The sequence below is a fragment of the Panulirus ornatus genome, chromosome 38 (assembly GCF_036320965.1).
Source record: "Panulirus ornatus isolate Po-2019 chromosome 38, ASM3632096v1, whole genome shotgun sequence".
In the NCBI taxonomy this organism is placed as follows: Eukaryota; Metazoa; Arthropoda; class Malacostraca; order Decapoda; family Palinuridae; genus Panulirus; species Panulirus ornatus.
The window spans coordinates 12,214,206-12,236,500 of NC_092261.1; the positions used below are offsets into that span (position 1 = coordinate 12,214,206).

Genomic DNA, 22,295 nt, shown 5'->3' on the forward strand with positions numbered 1-22,295 from the left:
CTGTCTCCCGCGTTCGCGAGGTAGCGCAAGGAAACAGACGAAAGAATGGCCCAACACACCCACATACACATGTATATACATACACACACACACACACACACACACACACACACACACATATATATATATATATATATATATATATATATATATATATATATATATATATATTGGGAGCGGGGGGCTGGAAATCCTGCACTCTCTTTTTTTTTTTTTCCATTATCCAAAACAAGGAGCAGAAAAGGGGGCCAGGTGAAGATATTCCCTCAAAGGCCCACTCTGTTCTTAACGCTACCTCGCTGACACGGGAAATGGCGGATGGTATGAAAGAAAGAAAGATATATATATATTGCAGTAAAGTCACAGCGATGCGCGTGATCTAATATATACTGATAACCCACGAGGAAAAATGAAACACGGTAAGCTCCAACTACACTCTCGTGTAAATCACTCCCTTCCCTCCAGTGTAATATACACACGAAAGTGTACTCGCGACTTTACCGCGTTTCGTTCTTCCTTGTGGTCAAGTTCGGCGTGATACTAACGGTGCTACACCACAATGCCTGTAACAAAGAGGACGAGAGAGAGAGAGATAGATAGATAGATAGAGAGAGAGAGAGAGAGAGAGAGAGAGAGAGAGAGAGAGAGAGAGAGAGAGAGAGAGAGAGTTTTCTACAGAGCCTTTGTCGGAATAATAATTCAATAATAATAATAATAATAATAATGAAAAATAATAATAATAAAATAATAATAATAATTGTACTATTACTGCTTATGCCTCCTTGCCTTTCCGAACGCCCTTTGTGGGGTAGCGCCAGGAGATGAAAACATCCTCGCGTGATATCTTCCTCTGCTTCTAGGTTTGGAAAGCAAAATACAGGAGGGGAGCATTCTCAGCCACGCACTCCCGCCCCTTTAAGGCACCCTGTACGACACACAGGGGATACGCGGCAAGTACTCTCTCTTCCTATAATAGTATATTTCACGGAAACTGACTGCCAAGCAATTATCATTGTAATATATTAATTCTGGTTCGTTAAAATCCTTTATCAACAAAACTAAGCACTTCTTACACACACACTTGCTCTTCCCATTATGTATAATTTGAACTGGCTCTTAGATTCCAGTGGAAACTCGAACCGAACACAACGCCAAGGCAGAAGATTCCGCAAAGAAATAACATTATACAATAAGCAAGACATGAGGGGAGGAGAGGGGGTCGAGGGAAATACAACAAGCGGTGAGCGATACGCGCTACTCCAACCATCATGGCAAAATCCGTCGTAGTTACTCATATACCATAAAATGCTTTCCAACAGCAAGGATTCAAACTTGGACCTTTTGCGTGGTAGATGGGAACGCATATATATATATATATATATATATATATATATATATATATATATATATATATATATATATATATATATATATATATATATAAAGTAAGTTATGTATTTTTCTCACATTTCCTCCTGGCTGGCATTATGTTTCCAACCCATGAGATTTGCATTATTCGTCCAGCGTATATCGCTTGTGACGTAAATTTCCTCAGCAGGGGAGGAAATTCTAGTTTATGGCTCGTCTCGCCCGAACTTAACTGTCGGGTCTTGGTAGGGAAAACACTTCATCTGAAACGCACACAGTCCGTCAGACAAGTGAGGCAAGTCCCTTCTTATTTTCTCAACAGGTAAGTAAAACAAGAGAGAGTGGCTGAAACTCTGGTAGCTCCAAGACTCAGACTATAAAACATCAAGTAATTCTAATGAGCCATGGAAATTCAAGCTGACTAGCCGCGGACACTATACCGTCCAACAGGTTCCATCTGGCGATAGTGGACTGAAATCACGTGAGCAACAACACTCAGGTGATGCCAAGTAGGGACGTCGAGAGGCCCTTTCCCCCCCGCGCGTGTTGTGTTCCACCCAGCGTCGCCTGGCAGCCCACCAAGATGCACCTCCTCCGTTCAGCTCGCCAGCGATGACGGCTCATAAAACCTCAGCAACCCGCCCGAAGGTCACCCTCAAGTGACACATCTCCCCCTAAGGTATCCCCCACTCTCACTACACCACCCTGTCTCTCTCTCTCTCTCTATATATATATCCCGTTTACGTAAGGCTTAAAGCATTCGATACACACGATTTAACAGCTCAAAGAGCATTCAGGCGCCCCCCCCACATAGCAAAACTGATGACCTTAATATTCCAAATGTTACGATTACATGTCACTCGTCAAATTTTTCCCTTACAATTCAGGAGTTTCTTCTTACCACCCAAAAATAACGTGACCAGGACACACCCTCCCTGCTCCTCTCACGTCCATAATGCACCAGCGTCACACAATACACATCCATGAATCACATGTCTGGTGTGTGGAAATCATCACACAAAATGATAACCATCCAGTGATTCACTTTTTCATTCTTCACACAAGATACTTTCAGATCTGACAACATACCAAGGGAGAAGAGGAGCCATCAAACTAGCGGCCCAAGGGAGCTTGTGCCAGGAAGGTGAGGCAATACCCTGGCACACCTGAGCTATATGTATGAGCCCGTGTAAGGGAGGCACGGGTATAAGGGGGTTAATTACTGAGGGGAGGCAGCAACAACAGGGAGACCAGACACTCCACCTTTCTATGAACGGCTCCCAAAACAACCTCACGCAATACTCGATGCTTCCGCTCTCACAGTACACAAATATCCAGAGCCACTTCACTAGCAATAACACAACGAAGACGCACATAAATGCACATAACATTCACCCATACAAGAGCACACACACACACACACACACACACACACACACAAATGGACATGCATACACACACACACACACACACACACACACACAAATGGACATGCATACACACATACACACAGACACACACACATACAAGCAAGCTCAAAATACGTGGCAAAAATAAATAGCTCCCTTCAGATTCTCAAGAGACGTAGTGTAGTAGGGATAACGTCTACTTGAAGATCACCGTTTGCCATGAATAAGTCACGTTACGAAAGCCTTTACAAAAAGTGACAGATACAAAAGGGTAGAAAAGGATACAACAAATAAAGAGAAAATGAGAGAGAGAGAGAGAGAGAGAGAGAGAGAGAGAGAGAGAGAGAGAGAGAGAGAGAGAGAGAGAGAGAGAGAGTGCATAAACACTAATCATACCGTGTGTGTATGTGTGTGTGTTTTCCATTACAGTGCACTGTAGCTTTAAGAGGCAATAAACAACTTGATCAGCACAGCTTTTACTTTGCGTGGCGTCGTAAACACTGATCACACCACCACCACCATCTGCGGAACTGCACCAAAACAATATAGGAGGAGGCAAGCGCTTTGCCTACAATACATCCAAACTATAAGAATGATCTAGGCAATAGATTCTATAAGCGGGGGATAGATTTACCAAATGGCGTCCTAGCTACGTCTCTTCGTTGTATATCAAATGACTTATATTTCTCTCTTGTGTCTCCCTTGATGTGATTATTACACGAAAGTGCACTTGGGAACTTATCGTGTTTCATTTTCCCCGTGGACTCATAGGAATATATATGTATATATATATATATATATATATATATATATATATATATATATATATATATATATATATATATAAACCGGTCCACATCATCTGTTGGATCAGATTAAAAATCTTTTACTTTCTGAAACGAGTCTGTCAAAACAACTTTACCATCTGAAAAAAAAAAATAAATCCGCAGGCAATTGAACAAAAACATTCAGGCTTGCGTTGCGGTGTGTCCTAGACGTCTAAATCTGTGGTCGACCGAGAACCACCCACTCTCCCGAAGCCCCCCAAAATGGGAGTTTCTAACAGTTCACTAGCAACCTAGTCGCCACCAACCTATCTGTCCCCGCTACCTTCCATACCCTACGAGAAAGTTTCGCGATCCGTACAAAATCCTTTACCACACACGTTCTGGACTCAAGAGCACTTGTTTACGCGACGTTGCATGACCTTATTAAGCTGACTGCTGCCCGTTTGGCAATTGTGGAAAGGGTGACCCAACCTTACTTTACACAGCGTCGAACTTAACTTAGCTCCCACATAGCGACTGCAAGTGTCTGCTCCAGTGCCGTCCCCAAGGTTAAATGTAAATACCCGTAGCATCTCTCTCTCTCTCTCTCTCTCTCTCTCTCTCTCTCTCTCTCTCTCTCTCTCTCTCATGCGCTGTATATGGTGAACTTACCGGTTATGCAAGAGGAGTAAAAAACGGAGGGTCTGTCACCTGCAGGTTACTAGTCAGTCACTTGGGTGGAGAAAAAAAAAAAAAAAAGACTTTCCAGTGGAAGTATGTCACGGTTGTACGATGTGCTAACAACGGCAGATATTCTGAACTGATACCACGTACACATTAATGTCGCTGATTCGAAGCACAGCTTTAATCATTTGCATAATCACGTTTACTTGTCACCATCCATTTGTCAATAAAACATGAAACTGTCAATAGTTGACACATAATCAACAGAGACATCAGTTATATTAATGGCGGTTTTGAGGTTAGAAGATATTTCCTTTCAGATAACTGAAACGGAACATAATTAAATCAGGTGCTCTTCAACTTGTTATTGATCGCCTACTGAGATGGTTCACGCACCTATATCATCTCTACCTTACAAGGTCAGTGTTCTTGTAACTTTAATGATCTAACAGAATCAACCAGTATATCAACAGTCTATGATATTAACCAGCCTGAATGCTGACAGCATATTTTTTTCTGAGAAAAACAGTTCAGGATATCCACTGTGGACAAGTTGTCAAGTCTCGCGAGTTTAACAGAGCTGGAATTATCTTGAGACAACTGAAGTGGGTGTTGCAAGTTCTTTCGAGTGGCGGTTACTCAAACTGACGCTGTGTCTCTGCCTTAATGACCCAGGCAGTCGGGAGGTTTAAAGCCGAAATCATCAGCCAAATAATTACATGCAACCTCACGAAATCTTGATCAAATATCGACCCAAGTTTTACAAGCGCTTGTGATCCGAAACTATTATCACACCAGCAGACTGTGTCGCCTGGTTCAACAACCTCTTGACCAAACCATCAGTAGTGGAACGATGAAACAAGTTAATTCCTACCCCAGGTGAGATCAAAAGGAAACATGATTGGTCAAAGCTGTAGGTCATAGGATAAAGCTCTGGACTTTCGTATAAACGGAGGTGGGATTCACGCTTCTCCTTCTTTAACCTAATTTATCCTCCGCTGATAATGAAGGGCAGGAAACAATCACAACTGTTCCTGTTGATCAGTCAAATTATTTGTGTCCGCTGGCCGAGATGACAACTGCAACTCCTCACGCAGAATTATTTCTCGGTAGAATAATGAACATTTCAAAAGAAAGGAGGTTTTACGGCAGTTCTTCTAGTCTTGCCTACGATAAAATAATCAACTGACTATCTTGTAACGTAATCTCTAGTCCCTTGCACCAACTGGGAAATATTTGCATGTTCAGGTTGACGATTCAGGTTTGCTTTATTTTCCAAGTAAAACATCAATCTAATAAATGCTTCTTTACCCTCCTTAGAAGGAAGCCTGTTTTCATATGTTCCCAGTTTCTATTTCCAATACTGCATCATCGCAGCCTACAAATGTTTACATGTGCAACCGAACGCAATACAGCTCATGTTTAAAATGTGATCTCATCCCACGTCAAAAGCGGATGACTCATTTCCACCCACACACAAGGTTTCAATGAAAACCAACTTGACTGTCAGCGAGTCCCAGCCAAAAACAGCCTCACTCATAGTGTCAAAAATGACGTCTTCTGGTTAAACTTTCCATACAAGGACATGCGTAGGAATGAGCCGCCTTATTTCCCAAATTGATAATCGATAGAGTAATACTTCCGCCAAATTTAAACATCATTTCGCAAACTTTGCTCATCAGGAATTGGGCCAAGTTTGATCACAATCTGCATCGCCACTTAGCAAGGCGACTGATGGGACTCTCGTGAAGTTGAGGACACACATCTGACACGCGTGTGTGTGTGGCTGTCAGCTTGGGTTTCCATACCTTACCTCAAGCCGAGGATCGATGATACAAGCTGTCCGACCGCTAAGTCTGGGTATGATCTAATACTCTTTAACGTGATTGCAAGTTATGGTTCCCGGATATTCATAGATACAGGACGAAATATAAAGCGTGATCCCGACCCATCTTTTGCCTTAAAGTTGAGAATCGACGAAAGAAATATTAATTAGTTGGATGAAATCCGTGATATACCGTCGTAAAGTTCACGATCGAAGGTTTTTTAATTTGGGACGTAAATAATATGATGTTCTACCACCTGCAATGTCCGGTTTCATGAGAGAAGACACAAAACAAAAAGACAGCGAACCAAGGAAACGTATGCTAGAGCTAACACAAACACAAACACACACACACAAAGACGTGTAAAGACAGTCACGCACAAAGGCAGCTACATAAGCTACTTAAATCTTTACCACAACATCGAAGTTAACCGTTTTTTAAGCCACCACCATTGTACATTCAGGCACACTATGAACAGCGTGTGGTAAGCGGACAGAACATACGTAACACCAGCCTAGTGCACTTCAAACCCACTGGACATTTTCAGCCAGGATTCAGTGTCGATACAATTTTTTTCACATTTCCGGTTACTAAATATTTTTCATGATATCTACATTAATGGCGAGTATCATGCCAACACAGCAGCCTGTCATAACGGATAACAATGATATCTACATTAATGGCGAGCATCATGCCAACACAGCAGCCTATCATAACGCATAACAATGACTAATTTCTCTCTCCTTCTCCTTGGGCATGCGCTATCAAACGTGATGCCGTTCTTATATATAACCAATCATGTGTCAATAAATTCTCGTAAAAAAAAAATCATAATGTATTGCAAGTACAAAAAACTTTGTGCCATGAATTCTATGATACTATTACATATGACTATGTGCATGTGTATCATTATATAAGTGCATTTAGCATTAGCACGTGTATTTAAATACACCTACACACACACACACACAGTATATTACCTCCAAGACCTATTTCTAAGAAGGATTTCAGGGTCTCTTTCCAGAAGCTCTTGTAGCTCAAATAGTGTGTGTGTGTGTGTGTGTGTGTGTGTGTGTGTGTGTGTGTGTAATACGACGTCTAGGGCTTTCAGTCTAGAGCAACAGAAAACTGGACGCATTTGGGAGAAAATGTACAAAAGAGACTTTGAAGTCGCATGGCAAAACACTTTTACCCAACCATAAAATGCATGTCTTGTAAACAAGAGCGGCAAGATTCATGAAAAAAGAAAAGAAAAAAGGATTTCCGGAACTAATTTCATGACCGTGGGATCCGAGTCCGTCTCGACCCTCAGCCAAATTTAGGGTTAAGGCGCCGACTCGGCTGGTTCGGTAGAGCAATGAATTCGAGACTATATGGTGCAAAGGCACCTACGAGACGATGCAATGCCATCACCATTTCCTACCACAGAACGAATATAAACTGGAACTCTCTCTCTTACTGGAAAGCTATCGAGCGACAAGGCAAAATATATATATATATATATATATATATATATATATATATATATATATATATATATATATATATGTGTGTGTGTGTGTGTGTGTGTGTGTGTGTGTGTGTGTGTGTGTGGTATAACGGAGTCGACATGCTGTCAATGGATTGAACTAGGGCATGTTGAAGCGTCTGGGGTAAACCACGGAAAGTTTTGTGGGGCCTGGATGTGGAAAGGGAGCTATGGTTGCGGTGCATTACACATGACAGGTAGAGAGTTGTCTTTTCCTAGAGCTACCTCGCGCATTTGCGGGGGTAGAGGGGTGCTGTTTCATGTGTGGCGGGGTGGCGACGAGAATGGATGAAGGCAGCAAGTGCGAATATGTACATGTATATATATATGTATATGTCTGTGTATGTATATGTATGTATACGTTGAAATGTATATGTATGTATATGTGCGTGTATGGGCGTTTATGTATATACATTTGTAGGTGGGTGGGTTGGGCCATTCCTTCGTGTTTCGTTGTGCTACCTCGCTAACGCGGGAGACAGCGACTAAGTAGGATATATATATATATATATATATATATATATATATATATATATATATATATATATATATATATATGTGTGTGTGTGTGTGTGTGTGTGTGTGTGTGTCCAAAGCAAATACTGGCGATGAGAAGAAGGAATGTGAATCATAAATCGGTATAATCACAAGAGATTCGGGTCATTTGGCACCTTCGTATACAGAAAACACGCACTGGCTTTAAAATTCTGATGCAATTTGGATATCCGACTCCCTTCCAAAAGTCAAATATAGAAGATGACAGATTACCTGCGTGCTCCGGGATTCCCTGGACTCATCACGTCACTACAATATAATCATTGTGATATCAGAAACAAGCACTCCTTTCCAAGGAAAGGATGCCCATCACTTAGTAAAATCGATGTCAAGCAGAAAGCGGTGTGATCATTTTCCCATCGCTCTCGTCTTGTACGAGAGAGGCTTTGTTTTGATATGCATTGATTACACAATGATGTACATGTGGCTTCACACTTCACTCATTAAAACATTTTAAGAAGTTCTGAAGGTGGAACTTAACTGCAAATTCACCATCAACCAAAATTATATAAAAGTGAATCTCAAAAAAAGAGGATTTGTTTCATGAGCATGTTAGGCAACATCTCTAACCACATACCCTTAAAACTCGCCAAATATCAACACCGACCATGAAGTATGGAGTTCAGAATGTAAACATTCATAACCAGCTGAGTTTTTCAGAACCGCACGACACTTACCTCGAAATGAAGTCATCATTATTGTGACCACAAGCGTACGAACTGGATGGAAGAGGTGGGGGAGAAAGAGGCGGCAACTACTCCCCCCTAAAAATCCGGGCAGGCCGACCATGTCGTTCGGGACAATCGTTTCCTCAGATTCCGGCAAAACAGGAGAAAACAGTAACTCTCTTGTTCACTTTTTTCTTTTTTCAACACTCATACCTCAGATGTTCAGTTTAATGGCTGTATTCGCTAGGCTATGATGAACGTTTCCTGTTCATCGTTTTCGAAAAAACATATTCCAAATTACATTATGTATGAAGAGAATCATAATCATTTCTTAGAATTCGGTTTAATTTTTCTTTATCCCCCTAAAATAAAATGGCATGTACACGTACGACTGGTAATCATCACACTGACACACACACACACACACACACAAACACAAAACAATAACAACTACAAGGAGATACTATCACCTAGGAATCGGGCTATTAAGTTCCCTTCCCTGGCCCAGGTTACTGTCTTACCTTTCAGCCTCACCCAAACGTGAGCTGCTGGCATTCTGGCCAAAGACGCACCTTTTCTCCATTTCACACATAACACTCGAAAACATTTAACACACGCGACTCCTTATTCTTAATCCTACATCTACCTGCGGTGGGCATTCCGCTCTAGCGTTGCCTAATAGCAGTTATTTCATCATAATTAAGAAAGCTCAAGAACAAGGGTTCTACGAATGTAAACACGGCAGCCGGCTCGTATACCCACGTTTAGTGCCTGTCGAAAATCTGGTACCAGGTATAAAGCTGTGGTGTGTATTACGACAATACGAACGACAACAGTAAAGACCCTTCGAAGTAGGAGGAGGGAAAAAGAAGAGAGAGAGAGAGAGAGAGAGAGAGAGAGAGAGAGAGAGAGAGAGAGAGAGAGAGAGAGAGAGAGAGAGAGAGAGAGAGAGAGAGTCCAAGGCTCGACCCAGTTTGCATGGAATGGGGTGTATATTTGATGGGACAGGCCGGGACAAGCGAGGGAGAGGGGATCTGGTTTTGGGTTGGGGGTAAGGAGTTCTTTGTGTGTGTTTGAGATGGATGCGCTGGTGTTTCTATGTATGAGACAAGGTATCTAGGGGAGGGTATTACATGAATAAGTAGGTTAGAGTAAGGAAGCTGTGCGTGGGGAGGATCATCCATAAACGTGACGCAAATCACTAAATGTGCAGACTCAGGATTTGGTGGTGGTAAAAATGCTGAGAATTGGAATAAGTGAGTTAGGTAAATTGTGTTTGGGTCATTTTCGGTAGGTCTGTTGAAGACTATCACTGAGGACGTCTGTCCCAATGAGATTATTGGAGAATCGCGTCCAACAAGAGCCATTCTGATTGTTTGTATGACAGACATCGCCATTAGGTGTTTAGTGCTGGAAGGTTTGCTCTCAGATAATTCTGCTGTCCCAATGCAATCAGACCATTTGATAGTTAATACCCATTGTATTGCACTGAGTTACTGAGAGGATACGGACGTCACCCTTCAGCTTTGTGCTCTAGGGCGGCTGAAGCGTGTGTTGTTACGGGTCGAATTAAGACTTCACAGATATGTATCTATGTATCTGCGTTTGCACCTCTGAATCAATGCAGCTTGACGAGTTCCTTTCTGGCAATAGCCGCCTTGGATGGAATGCGTAGGTTAGCTTCTAAATTCACATATTGCTTAGTGCCATGTTGGTGAGCGCGAGCGCGAAAGGAATGGGGGAATGTCGGTGCACATATGCCTGTAGAAAAACAGTCTGTCTGTCGTACATACGCATAATTAAGAAATGCGAGATTTTTTAGGGTTCAATTTCATTCTCCAGTTTAGCTCCCACAAAAATACGTCATCTGCGTATTGTGGAGTAGACGGCGTCTGCGTATCATGATTCAGGAAGGTCACTGGAGTACATGATGTAAATAGTGTAGGGACCTTGAGGCGACACCAGCATCAAGTACGTAATCTGATAAGACATTTTGTATTTCATACACACAGTGTGGCTACTTAACTTGACAAAAGTTTTTTTGCGCGATGAAGATCCAACTAAATACAGATACTTAATTTGTATTTCAAGCACTCGTGCCAGTGTCGAAGGCATTCTCGACGTGTTTTGGGTAGTGTGTACGTCTGATGTGATATAAGTACTTGATGACTATGTTCAGTTCATCCCAGGCGATGTCGAAGGCCAAATTTTCTGTGTGATTAGGTCACTGTTCGTGATGTGTAGTCTGAGTCTGTTTATATTTCTTTCCAAGGTTTATCCGACAGGCTTACGTAAGCTCTCAGAGGAGAGAATGAATGACGTCATATCATAATCGGTGGTACTGAAAACTGCATTCTTATACAACTTATTTCTAAATAATTCTCTTCTGTGAGTTCTTACCTAATACGCGAATCAATAATTATCTACATACTGAGAAAAGTATAACAGGAAATAGACGAAATAGATACAAGTCTTACCTCCACAATATAATGCACATTCCATAATATCTCTCACGTGATTCTAATTTTGTAGCAGTATATTTTACAAAAATGTTCAGACGTATCAAATCTACAGGCTTCATTCAATTCAGCAATCTCATAACTATTATATAACTGAAATAGCCTCTATTTTGTTCCTTGTGGTATGGGTTACACAAGCTGCACCATGATATTTTCTCGGTTTCTGCGTACACCTACCTGCAATACCGTTAACTTCCCCAACTCTCTTCCATTCACTGCTATACAGCCACTTATTTTCTCAACGTTCCTTCTAAATGGCTCATACTTTGGTGAAGCTGCAATTCTATAGTGTCAAAAACTCAGGTGAAGAACCAGCCAGCAGCAAAACAAATCATTTACCAGAGGAATAAAAAGCCTCAAGCAAGTAGACAAGAGGTGAGCTGACAAACTGCTGACACCTGAAAAACAAATGTTGGGTTAAACTTCGGCCGACCTCAGCACAAATGCTCAGGTCCTTCAGTAAAACCCACACCTTGCTGCTCACAGAACAAGAGGCGCTAATCTAACTTTCTATATGTTAAAAAAGCAAAACTCTCATGTCAAAACAACAAATACATTTTTGAATCCTTTAGACTAGTTTAATTTCAAAGCCAAAATATGTCATGGAAGCCGCAACGCACTGGCAAAACAAGTGTTAATGTACTGACTTTCTCATCAAAGCCTAATCAACGAATTACTATTCAATACATTCCGTCAGTAAAGTATGTCTCGACGGGTGGAAAAGATTCCGTCATAAAGTATGTCTCGACGGGTGGAAAAGATAACAGATTATTAAAAACAAATACAAACTGACACCACAATTCAAACCATTAAAAACAAACTTGCAACTCATTGGTCCCAAAAATTCATGCACATTTCTTAATTCATACGAAAACAGCACACACATTCACTTATGCGTAAATGACAGCATTAACTAAAAAAAAAAAAAAACTATATAAGGCTGTGATAAAAGTTCTACATTTTACCACATCCTTAAACCCACATGCAGTGTCCGAAAAATAACCCTCTCAAAATGTATTAAAAAAAAAAAAAGAAAACTCCTTTTGAAAGTACAATACAACTGACAATATTCATCTTTTAAAACATGACAGTAATCAGAAAAAACATGAAAAAAAAGTCTTGTTTTCCTTCCCTAAAGTTATTTGACGGACACCTTACAATATACTTCTGATAAACAATAGAATGGCGGCGCGACAGGACAATACAAGGCGAGTGTGTCCCACCCACAGTAAAGCAGGAGACGTCAGGCCTCGTATGTTCTACGACGTGGCCAGCACAGCACCTATGTTGTTAGGACTCCACCTGGTCTAGCAGCTCAAACGTCACACAAATAGAGAAGGATGGATAAATAAGGCGGGGCATGGGTGATTGTAGGTGAAATGACATGGAAAAACAATACTAAGGACAATACAGGGTGCAAGAAATGGTATACAAGAAATTACGATTTAAACATACAAGAAAAGTAGAAAAACATAGGGATATGAAGAATATCAATTAGGGTATGAAAGACTGAAAATGGGCAGCCCCAGGAAGCTGAAGAGATAGATACAGAGAGAACGTCATGCATGAATTACGTATTGGTACGAGCCTCAAACTCTACTGAAGTGGCTACACATAGCAAGGCTCTCCATTATTACAGGAAAATAGCGTTCAATTCAGAATACTCTTCACAAATGGAGCAGTTTGTCTCTCAGAAAAATCTCCTTTAAACGTAAATTAATTCCCAAGTTCTTTAACGTTACAATGACTTATCAGGAGACATCATTGCTATTCTATAATATTCTGGTCTGAATTTTATCAGTATTCACAACCAAAGCGAACAATTCAAAAAACGCAACAATATTGAACAAACAAATCTTTACTGGCAACGATAATCGAAATCGAGGTTCTAACAAATAAATCTACTTAACCATGGGTTACGAATCCATTGAGTATAATTAATGTTGTACACGTTCTATACAAATATATAATTTTCTGGAGCAAAATCAAACAGTAACCAAATGGTTACTTTTATTCCTTTTCTGCTGAAAAACTCTTAGTAAAAATCTTTATAAAGGACTGTGAAAATCATTATACTGTGAACATGTTACGGTAATGAAATGAAAGTGCATTATGGAAAGATGCAAGATTTACCATGGTTACTGACTTATGTATATTAAAATCATGCACAATTCTGCGGATGTCTATGTGAAGAGCTTTAATTTAGCGGTCTCTAAACTTTCTTTGACGACTGATAAAACGGGCACTCAGAACGTTGGGTAAAATTACGACATAATTCAAGGCGTGTCATCGAAAACTAAAGTCCAGGACGCAAATTACGCACTATTACCGCTTCATCACGTTATATAACAAATAAAGAATGCCAAACTTATTCAGGTAATTTAGTGATCATAAACTTGATTTTGGGACACACATACAGACGTGAAAGCGCAGATGAATAATTCAACTCCACCCTAAAACCTGAACTAAGTCAGATAAATACATAATTTCGACATGGATCACCAATACCCTATGTCATTCATCATGTCACTAACAACAAAATACTGAAGTTTGTGCTCTATGTCAAATCAATCTTTCAATTTCAAATGAACATGGTTAGGAACATCAACTCGCCAATTTTGAGAAAAAATCTCATGATTTAGCAAAGGTAACGAGTAACCTGAAATTTGGGCTTTAGGGGAAAGTGAGCAATTGTGGTTAAATGCTAAATACAGATACACATCCTGAGATCAGTTAACGATTGCTGTTCAATCAAATATAAGATAGGAGAGAGCGTACGATAGAAGTACCAGTAAGATTTGATATGCGTTGAAATAAGGTCATACATAATAAGGTCATGGGAAAAGGGAGGTCGGCGTTTGGTTACGCATGTTTCCAATAGGAAAGAGAGGTCAAAAAACAGGTCGACGTATGAATAGCTGGAGATTACGCTGAGTTTCACAAGGTGACGATGAGGACTGATATAGGTTATAATGTGAACAAAGATAAATGTACTCAACTCTTAACACCAACTGCAGTTATATAAGAGAGGGTAGTTGTAAGCACAGATTAAGACTGGACCATGGGTCAGGGCGATCTAATGGAATCACGAACAAGTTCATGTAAAGGTCATAACACAAGTAAGAAAAGGATTATGAAAAAGTCAAAAAAAATGATACTCTGCCAGGTATTAAACTAGCACAAGCCCTTGTCTTTACATGGTACCCCTTCCTTTTTGCAATGTGTTGGGGAGAAAAGGTTTATGATTAGTTAGCTCTGGTAAGTGTTGGAGTACACAGGAATTAAAGAAGGGTTAAAGGTGCAAAATGGGGTCGCATCATCACATGTATCGGGGTAAGGTCAAGGTACATGCCTAAGTGATGTCACTGAGAAGGTTAACTGTCAAATGTCATGGTGTAATCTGAATCTGATCTGGACGAGATCACGATGGCTTAAATGAAGTTGAACAATTAAGGTGAAAGACCAAAGATGAACGCAGAAAGACTAGACCAGGCGAGACCAAAACTAGGTGCTGTGTGGGTGCCGCAGGTGCAGGGTGAAATGAACCTACCTTGCCGGACTTGGCATCTGACTGACAGTGAGCCTGGAGGGCCACAATGCTCAACAACCAGTCTACCATCTTGGGGTTGGTGCTCTGGGGAAAGGCAAGCAGAAACAAAAATTCAACACAAATAAAATAAGGGAGACAACTCAAGTACGGGGATCGCATACTGCTGTGGTGTGTCAATACTATTCTGGCGTGCAAGCCAATGCTGACAAGGGGGAGGCATGCTAAATGGGGAATGGGGGAAGGTGAGCATTTGAGAGGATCCGATATCTTTCTGGATGGAAGTTGCTAGTGCTAATTTTAAACGATGCCAAATAATTGTATTCTAAGCTACAACTCAAACATCTTGACCATACTTTTAAGACATAAATATAGAAGATACTTACTATAAGAGTGATAAAAAATCATTACTGCTTAAAAGTGAATATCAATTTCTATGGTAGTCAACTGAATATAAGAGAGCATCAATGTACTGACTGAAAATACCTTTAATCTAATAATCTAATTCCCACTTTTGGCAAATGATTGAAATTAATTTTGCAAGGCAAGAATGTGAATATAGACCTGATATAGCTGTCATCCTTCATTATGATACCAGATCCTCCCCAATTAAAATAACTCATAGAAGTTAATAAAAATCCCAAAAAGGGCTGGAGGAAGTAACCATAACAAATACTGATATAAATGAATGACTGCATGAATCATTTATCAGCATGCACACATCAAGTCATAAATACAAAAAATCTTAAAAATATCAGAACATGTATACATTCAGACAGTGCAAGATCAAGGAACAAGCAATCAGCAAGGAATAACAAAAATAATTAAAACTGCATTCAAAATATTCACGACAAACACTTGGAAAATAACAGTAATCTGTTGTCTTGGAAATCTTAAACCAACCTATAATGAATCTGCAAATTTACACAAAATATTCATGCTTTGCTTAACTTGTAAATCACCTGTGCTAAATGTATGCTATTCAACCAATCAATGATTCATAACATAGCTCCATCTCCTACTGCAGTACGCACAAGTTGTCACATACGCCCAACATAAGTTGTCACATGACTCCTAATCATGACTGCTGTTGTCATCAGTATTATGTTGCCTAATCTATGGAAACGGCAAAATGTGGCAGTGGACAGATGATTGGTACAGCTCAAGATGTAATCAATAGAGACAGTAATATAACATTACAAGGTTATGAAGCTGACTTTTCATAAACACAGCTGCCATTATGTTTCTATAAGTTTATGTTATAACCATCTCTGATAAGTGCATGTCATCATTAATAATGACTCCTCTCTGATGACCCTTTCTGACTATCTAACAGTAAGTCGCAAATCTTGAATAGTATAGAAAAAAAATTATTTTCCTAAACATCACTGCTACATCCTGCTAAAAATTAATCATACAAAATTTCTACAGCATACCCCAACTATTTCTCATAAAAAAAAGATTCAGTATTATCAATGAATAAAATCACTGCTCTAAGTTAGAATACTGTCCTCCTCTTGTCTTGCAACTACATAAATGTTACACAGTAACTGGTGGAGGGGGTTACTGTAGTTCTTTTTAAAATATGGGACTGTCTACATAGATGGCTTTGATAACCGTTATATGGTAAAATAATAAATACAAGGCTTTTAATATGACTTTACATACAAAAAGAATTCTCTTCTACAACCATGTGTAACAAAAAAAATTTTTAAGATCTATTCATACCATAAAAAACATTATATGAAACAAAGAAACATTCAATCGGAATATGTATTTCTGCCCCAATACAAGTTACCCCTACATAAATTTCAAGGTTAGGAATGTTGAAGTGATACATCATACCCCTTGTGTCAGAATCTGTCACATTAAGACTAAAGCTAGTGGGCTAGACTTTAATATCATTTCTTTGAACACATCACACACCTATCTTCCTCTTTTAACCAGTGTCTTCAAGCTATTTCTTCCCCTCTTCAATACTTTTCACTTTATATCATTTTTTTTTAATCACAGCACAGACTACATAGGATTTCTTTACCGAATTCAATTTCACAGATGACATCCAGGATCTTAAGAAAATCATTATCCTCAAATATTTATACAGAATTCTACAGCTTATGTTGTTTATAGAAATACAATAATTTGTGAAGAGGCCATATCACAATAAAATTCTTCCAATCTAGCCTGATTTAGCTGCAAAAGAGTACTAATACTCTTCCCATTTTAAAAGTGACATCTCTTAAGGCCAAAACTCATAAGAATTTACACTTTTCTTAAACACATTGGTTCAATTATGAACTTCCTTTCTCTATGGGTTGAATGGATATTATGATTCTGATTACTTCCATCATGCAGGCTTACAATGAAAACTAAGCATGGCCAATAACTATGTAGATAATCAAAATATAATGGCCCTTCTGCGCATGTACTTTGATTAATTTACATGACCTAAGAGGAAAAACTTGCCATTAAACAGCAGGTGCGTACTTCCTATGAGAAAGGTAAAATGTTGCAATTAAAGAAGTATACAATCCTCTCTAAAAGCATTATATCTGCTGTTCCCTGCACACATTATGCTCTTTCATCAAGCTTTAATGTTACATGAAAAATAAATATGCTGGAAAATTAAAGTCATATGCACCTGTACTGTACTGTTATGTTGTTTTCAGTTACAAAGGTACTGCAATAAAATTGTCAACACTGTTACTAATAACTTTCTAAACACTGACTAATCTGAAAAAATATGTATTTCATCATATTAATTACTTCTGCATTCATCATCTCAGAAACAACAAATGGGACATTTATGGGATCACCTCCACATTTTCCCAGGCAAGGTTTTTATGATCATATGCACTGCTGTCAATCATTAATCATTCATAAATATATGAATGAGGGATGAAGAACAATACACAGACATTTATCAGATGTTGACTGAAGCACACCAATGCACTTACATACTCTCTAAATATTCTTTATATGATATCTTAACATTATTCAATCGTACTTTTTTGTCAGCTCCATTTTTCTAAATACTGGACGAAATAGGAAAGACCACGATAAAAACATCTCTTTACTGAAGGACTTTATACCAACACTGTACACCGTCTATACATAAATACAGTGAAACATGAACCAACTGAACTGCACCAGTTTAAGGTTACTTCATAAGTCAAAACTCAACTTTCGCAAAGCTGTACTATTGAGCACAAACTTTTCAAACATCTCACTCAAAAGTACTTCCTTTTCCTGCTGCATATTGCAATGCAGCCTTGAAGGTGCAAGAATCCCTGAAAAAGGGGTCCTTATGGTTATGTAGACATATCAAAAGCCATACAATTCAAATCTTTTTATGACTGGCCGCCATCAAAGCGCAAAGTGTATAAAACTCACTCTCCACACAGTACACTTAGGTAATCTAAGGGGAAATGAAGGCCAATTCAAAACGTAGACAACAGATGAATAATGTATGACAGCATTATTTTTCTATGGCCAATGAATACAGTAGAAATATGACCTGGGGCAATGAGAAGGCAATTTGACTGCAGACGAGTGTATTTCATCTAAGGAGATAAAAGCAAAATGCAAGTATTTTCATGCATTTGATAATAATTATATTTATTATTTTCAAACTGCTCTGGATTCATCTTAATTCAAACAAATTCTATATACAACAGCACACCCCACTCCAATCTGGCTAAGTCTTATATTTTCAATCAGTCTGGTTAATTTGTAAATTACTGCTGTATGGATCTGGAGTCAAGATGAAATATCCCGCCAAGATATTTGTTTGATCATGTTCCACATAGCAAAAAATTTCTTTAGGTGAAACTATCAGATACCTGACGTGTCACATGCACGTTTACAAATACAGTAACACAAGGATTTTGGAAAAACATTTATTAGCAATGCCAGAATGCAAATAAAAACAGTTGCATGTGATCCAGACTTTTTTCATTCTATCAATTTTCAACGGTTAACAATGAGTAAATGTTGATGGTTATGTTTCACTTCTATCCCAATGCCTTCTCAAATGAGGAACCTAATACAGTAACATATGAATGATAAGATATAGAGAGTGAATTGTGTAGAGTAAATGAGGACCATGGAAGTAAGACTTTTCTATTCTGTAAGTTGATTGTGGGGAGGGCTATGAAGCCCTAGAAAAATGCGAGTGAAAGTGAAGCACTGACATGACAGTATCCATGAGTAGCTTCTTCTGAAATTCAGGATTTACCTTTGTATTAAATTTTACAGTAGCAATATAATAACAACATTGTCAAGTGTGGCCTCCTGCTACATAGTGAAAATTGTTAACATTCAGCCGCTGGGCAGTGAATGCACACAATGTTCAGCAACTGAAGTAAACATGAGATCATAAAAATAGCACATTTTTCAAAAACAACGCATATAAAGTAAATTTTGTTTGATTACGAAGGTTAAGTTTTCGTTGGTTTTGTTGATTTACGAAAGGGTTTCATTTCCTTTTTTCATAATTCAGACCCATATTCTCCTTAATTTTCATCACCCTCCTCACTACCAAGGTGGTCTAATATCTAATAATAAAAAAAGATTATCCCAATCATGGTCCCTGTTATTATCCTGGTACTCCATTAGTTAAACATCAAAACTATCAAGCTATCAATGTACATCTCTGATGCCAGTTCCCTCCAGAAACTCCCATCACGGGGATATTCACAGCAATAGAGTCCTTGGATAATAAGTGATCTTTTGTGCAAGTGCAATGCTAGATTTTACAAATTACAATTTTGAGTTATAGAATAATGATGTGGAGCATTATATTCTATCATCAATTTTGGGAAAGGCAATTATGGTGAGGGTTATGCAGCATCAATGAAAAAGTAGGTTTAATTACAGTGAACAAATACAATAATCATTATCTAATCAACTTGTTTATATGAAAAGGAGAGCAGTAGCTCAAAATTTAGTGTACATAAATTCATTAATTTATTCTTACAATGAGTAAGAATTTAAAAAGTTATGAAAACCTTACTCAAGTGCAATACAAGCCAAATCTAATCTTAATCATCAATATTTTACACAAAACATATGTCAGACAGACAGTGATTAAGCACTGTACTGAGCTGCTATTCATGTTATCCTCTAACCTCCTTACACTGAGCCATTCCATGCAATTCCCAGCCAAAGACCACATTACTGATGGTGTATTTCTACTACTATGGGAATCTTGGCTGGTAGGGGAAATAGATGTTTTCAGTAGTTCCACTAATCCTGGTTTACAAGTATCTAAACTGTGTACATCAAGAACCACACATTTTCCTTAACATTCATGACCCTCACCACAATCCATAACTTTTTTTTTTTTGTATTCTGTAAACATTACAATAGTAATGCAAACTGAAAAAAATATCAATCAATATCCAAAGCTCGTTATGACTCATTGCTTAAGTGAAAAATCCACATGAAATACAATTATTCTAAAGGAAATTCTATTTCCACATTTGATACGGTGGTGTACCTAAAACACGACCACATTAACTAACTATGGCCACTCATTTGTACTTTAACAATATTACAACTACCGTAGATATAACTAGTAACTATACTAATTAGTGAAGACCAAATATTTCCTCATTAGCACGTCGTTAAGAATTTCATTAACCCCAAAATTTTCCCCTAGTTTAGCCATAATTACTTCCTAGTAACAGATGTCTAGTATCTGCAGTTACAAATTAGTGAAACACAAAGCTATCATAACTTCCTAAACAAGATTGCTTTACTGTTTGCCTTTCTGAAGCATTCTGGTATTTAAATCATATTTTGCAGCAGTACTATCAAATCTTTCACTAAACCTTACTAAATCCCTTATAATTCTAAATAAACATTTCAAGTAATAAAAAACTATTTACCCATTGCTCATTGAACTCCACCATACCCCAACCTCAGCACTGGGCAAGATTTAGTCATAAAAATCACATATCTTAGAAGCTGATGTTAGAAAATTTACATTTACATTATTACTAGAACGTGTTATCATGAAATTTACCTAAAATGTCCCTAAGACCGTGACAATTTGCTGAGAGGCTAATCCAATTGGTCGTTTGGATTCCTAGCGTCTAACCTTGGAAGATTCATAATTAGTTTTCATGGTCAGGCCTAACTTTCGCCCATAATAATAAAAAAAAAAAAACGTTACCTATATCATATCCCCATTTAGGGAAAGGTTCTCATCATAGCTATAGCCTAATATAACCATTTCATTATCATCTGTTCCCTTAGGATCTTATACAATTAGTTTAATGAACGTCTTCCTTGGATGAAGTAAATTCAACACGAAACACATCATGGTCTCCATAATCATCTGGAAAAAAAAAAACAGGAAAAGATGCAATTCTATACAGAGCCCATGGTCTACGTGGCTGTACATTTATTTATTTTGATAAATCATTAGTCGGTACTGCTGCAGTGTCAGACTGCAGCAAGCCAAGGTGACAGCAAGGTGAAACAGTCGTGTGTCTTTGCGCATGAGCAGGAGTAAAACCATCCCCAATCATCCATGCAGCTAAGTATAGACGAAACATAGACACAAGAATAGTATTTACCGTATCGTTTGCAGAGTTATCCGAGGAAGAATTTGCCATGGTCACCTTTCACACAACAGGAGCAAAACTATTCCTTTATAAACACGTTGGTGCTTCCTCAGCGAGTATGAGCAGAGATAAACAATCCAATTTCTCTGTAAATGTCAGTATTGTTTATTAAAATATTTAACACTTGTAAATGTCAGCTTCCAAACTGTACCAAAATATAGGTCAATACCCTATTACAAATCAAATATATAAAATAAAGGCTTTTAGATATAAATATTCGATGCTCTTTTGTTTTTTTACCTTATGATCACTAAGATTTTAAGATGTATGAATTATGTAATTCTTACGGTGTTCACAATTATTGATTTATCATAAAATTATGGTATATTGAGAGGTTTGATAAACGAATACGAGTTGGAGGACCTTCTGTTGACCAACACCCCTTCTTAGACACAGGTTCAGGTAGAACTAACCGGCGCAGGGAATATTACTGGAACCGAGTGTCGGCTGCCATCCAACGCTGGTTTCTCATTGGTCAACGTAGTGTTTGAAAATGCCACATCATATTTTTTAGTGAAATATTACAATGTAATACATATATATTCTGCTCATCAGTGAGTGTATTTGCAAACGCATAAATAATGATGTACTAAACGTGTGTAATAAAAGGTAATTTTGGAAGGACTGTCGATAAACTATTCAATCTCTTCATGCCGCTGTCATCTCACCAGCACGTGAACAGGTTGAAGGAGTTGGTGACTTACTGGCAACTCTTTACAGCTGATCCGAGTCACGTGATTCAACTGTGACGCAACTGTGATGATTTCTTTCTCGTCTTTAACGTGAACAAAA

The 22,295-nt window shown here is 38.6% G+C and overlaps 1 protein-coding gene across 1 annotated transcript in view; it reads right to left on the reverse strand.

Annotated features, from left to right (window-relative positions):
* The window catches only part of aralar1 (calcium-binding mitochondrial carrier protein aralar1), a 432,346-nt gene extending 410,437 nt beyond the window's left edge, over positions 1–21,909 (reverse strand). The window contains exons 1-3 of the mRNA XM_071684679.1: positions 21,744–21,909; positions 21,456–21,589; positions 14,875–14,958 (exon numbers count right to left, since the gene is read on the reverse strand). Coding sequence (XP_071540780.1) covers positions 14,875–14,958; positions 21,456–21,494 — 123 coding nt within the window. The 5' untranslated portion in view covers positions 21,495–21,589; positions 21,744–21,909. The remainder of the gene's footprint in view (positions 1–14,874; positions 14,959–21,455; positions 21,590–21,743) is intronic.
* Positions 21,910–22,295: the final 386 nt, after the last annotated feature.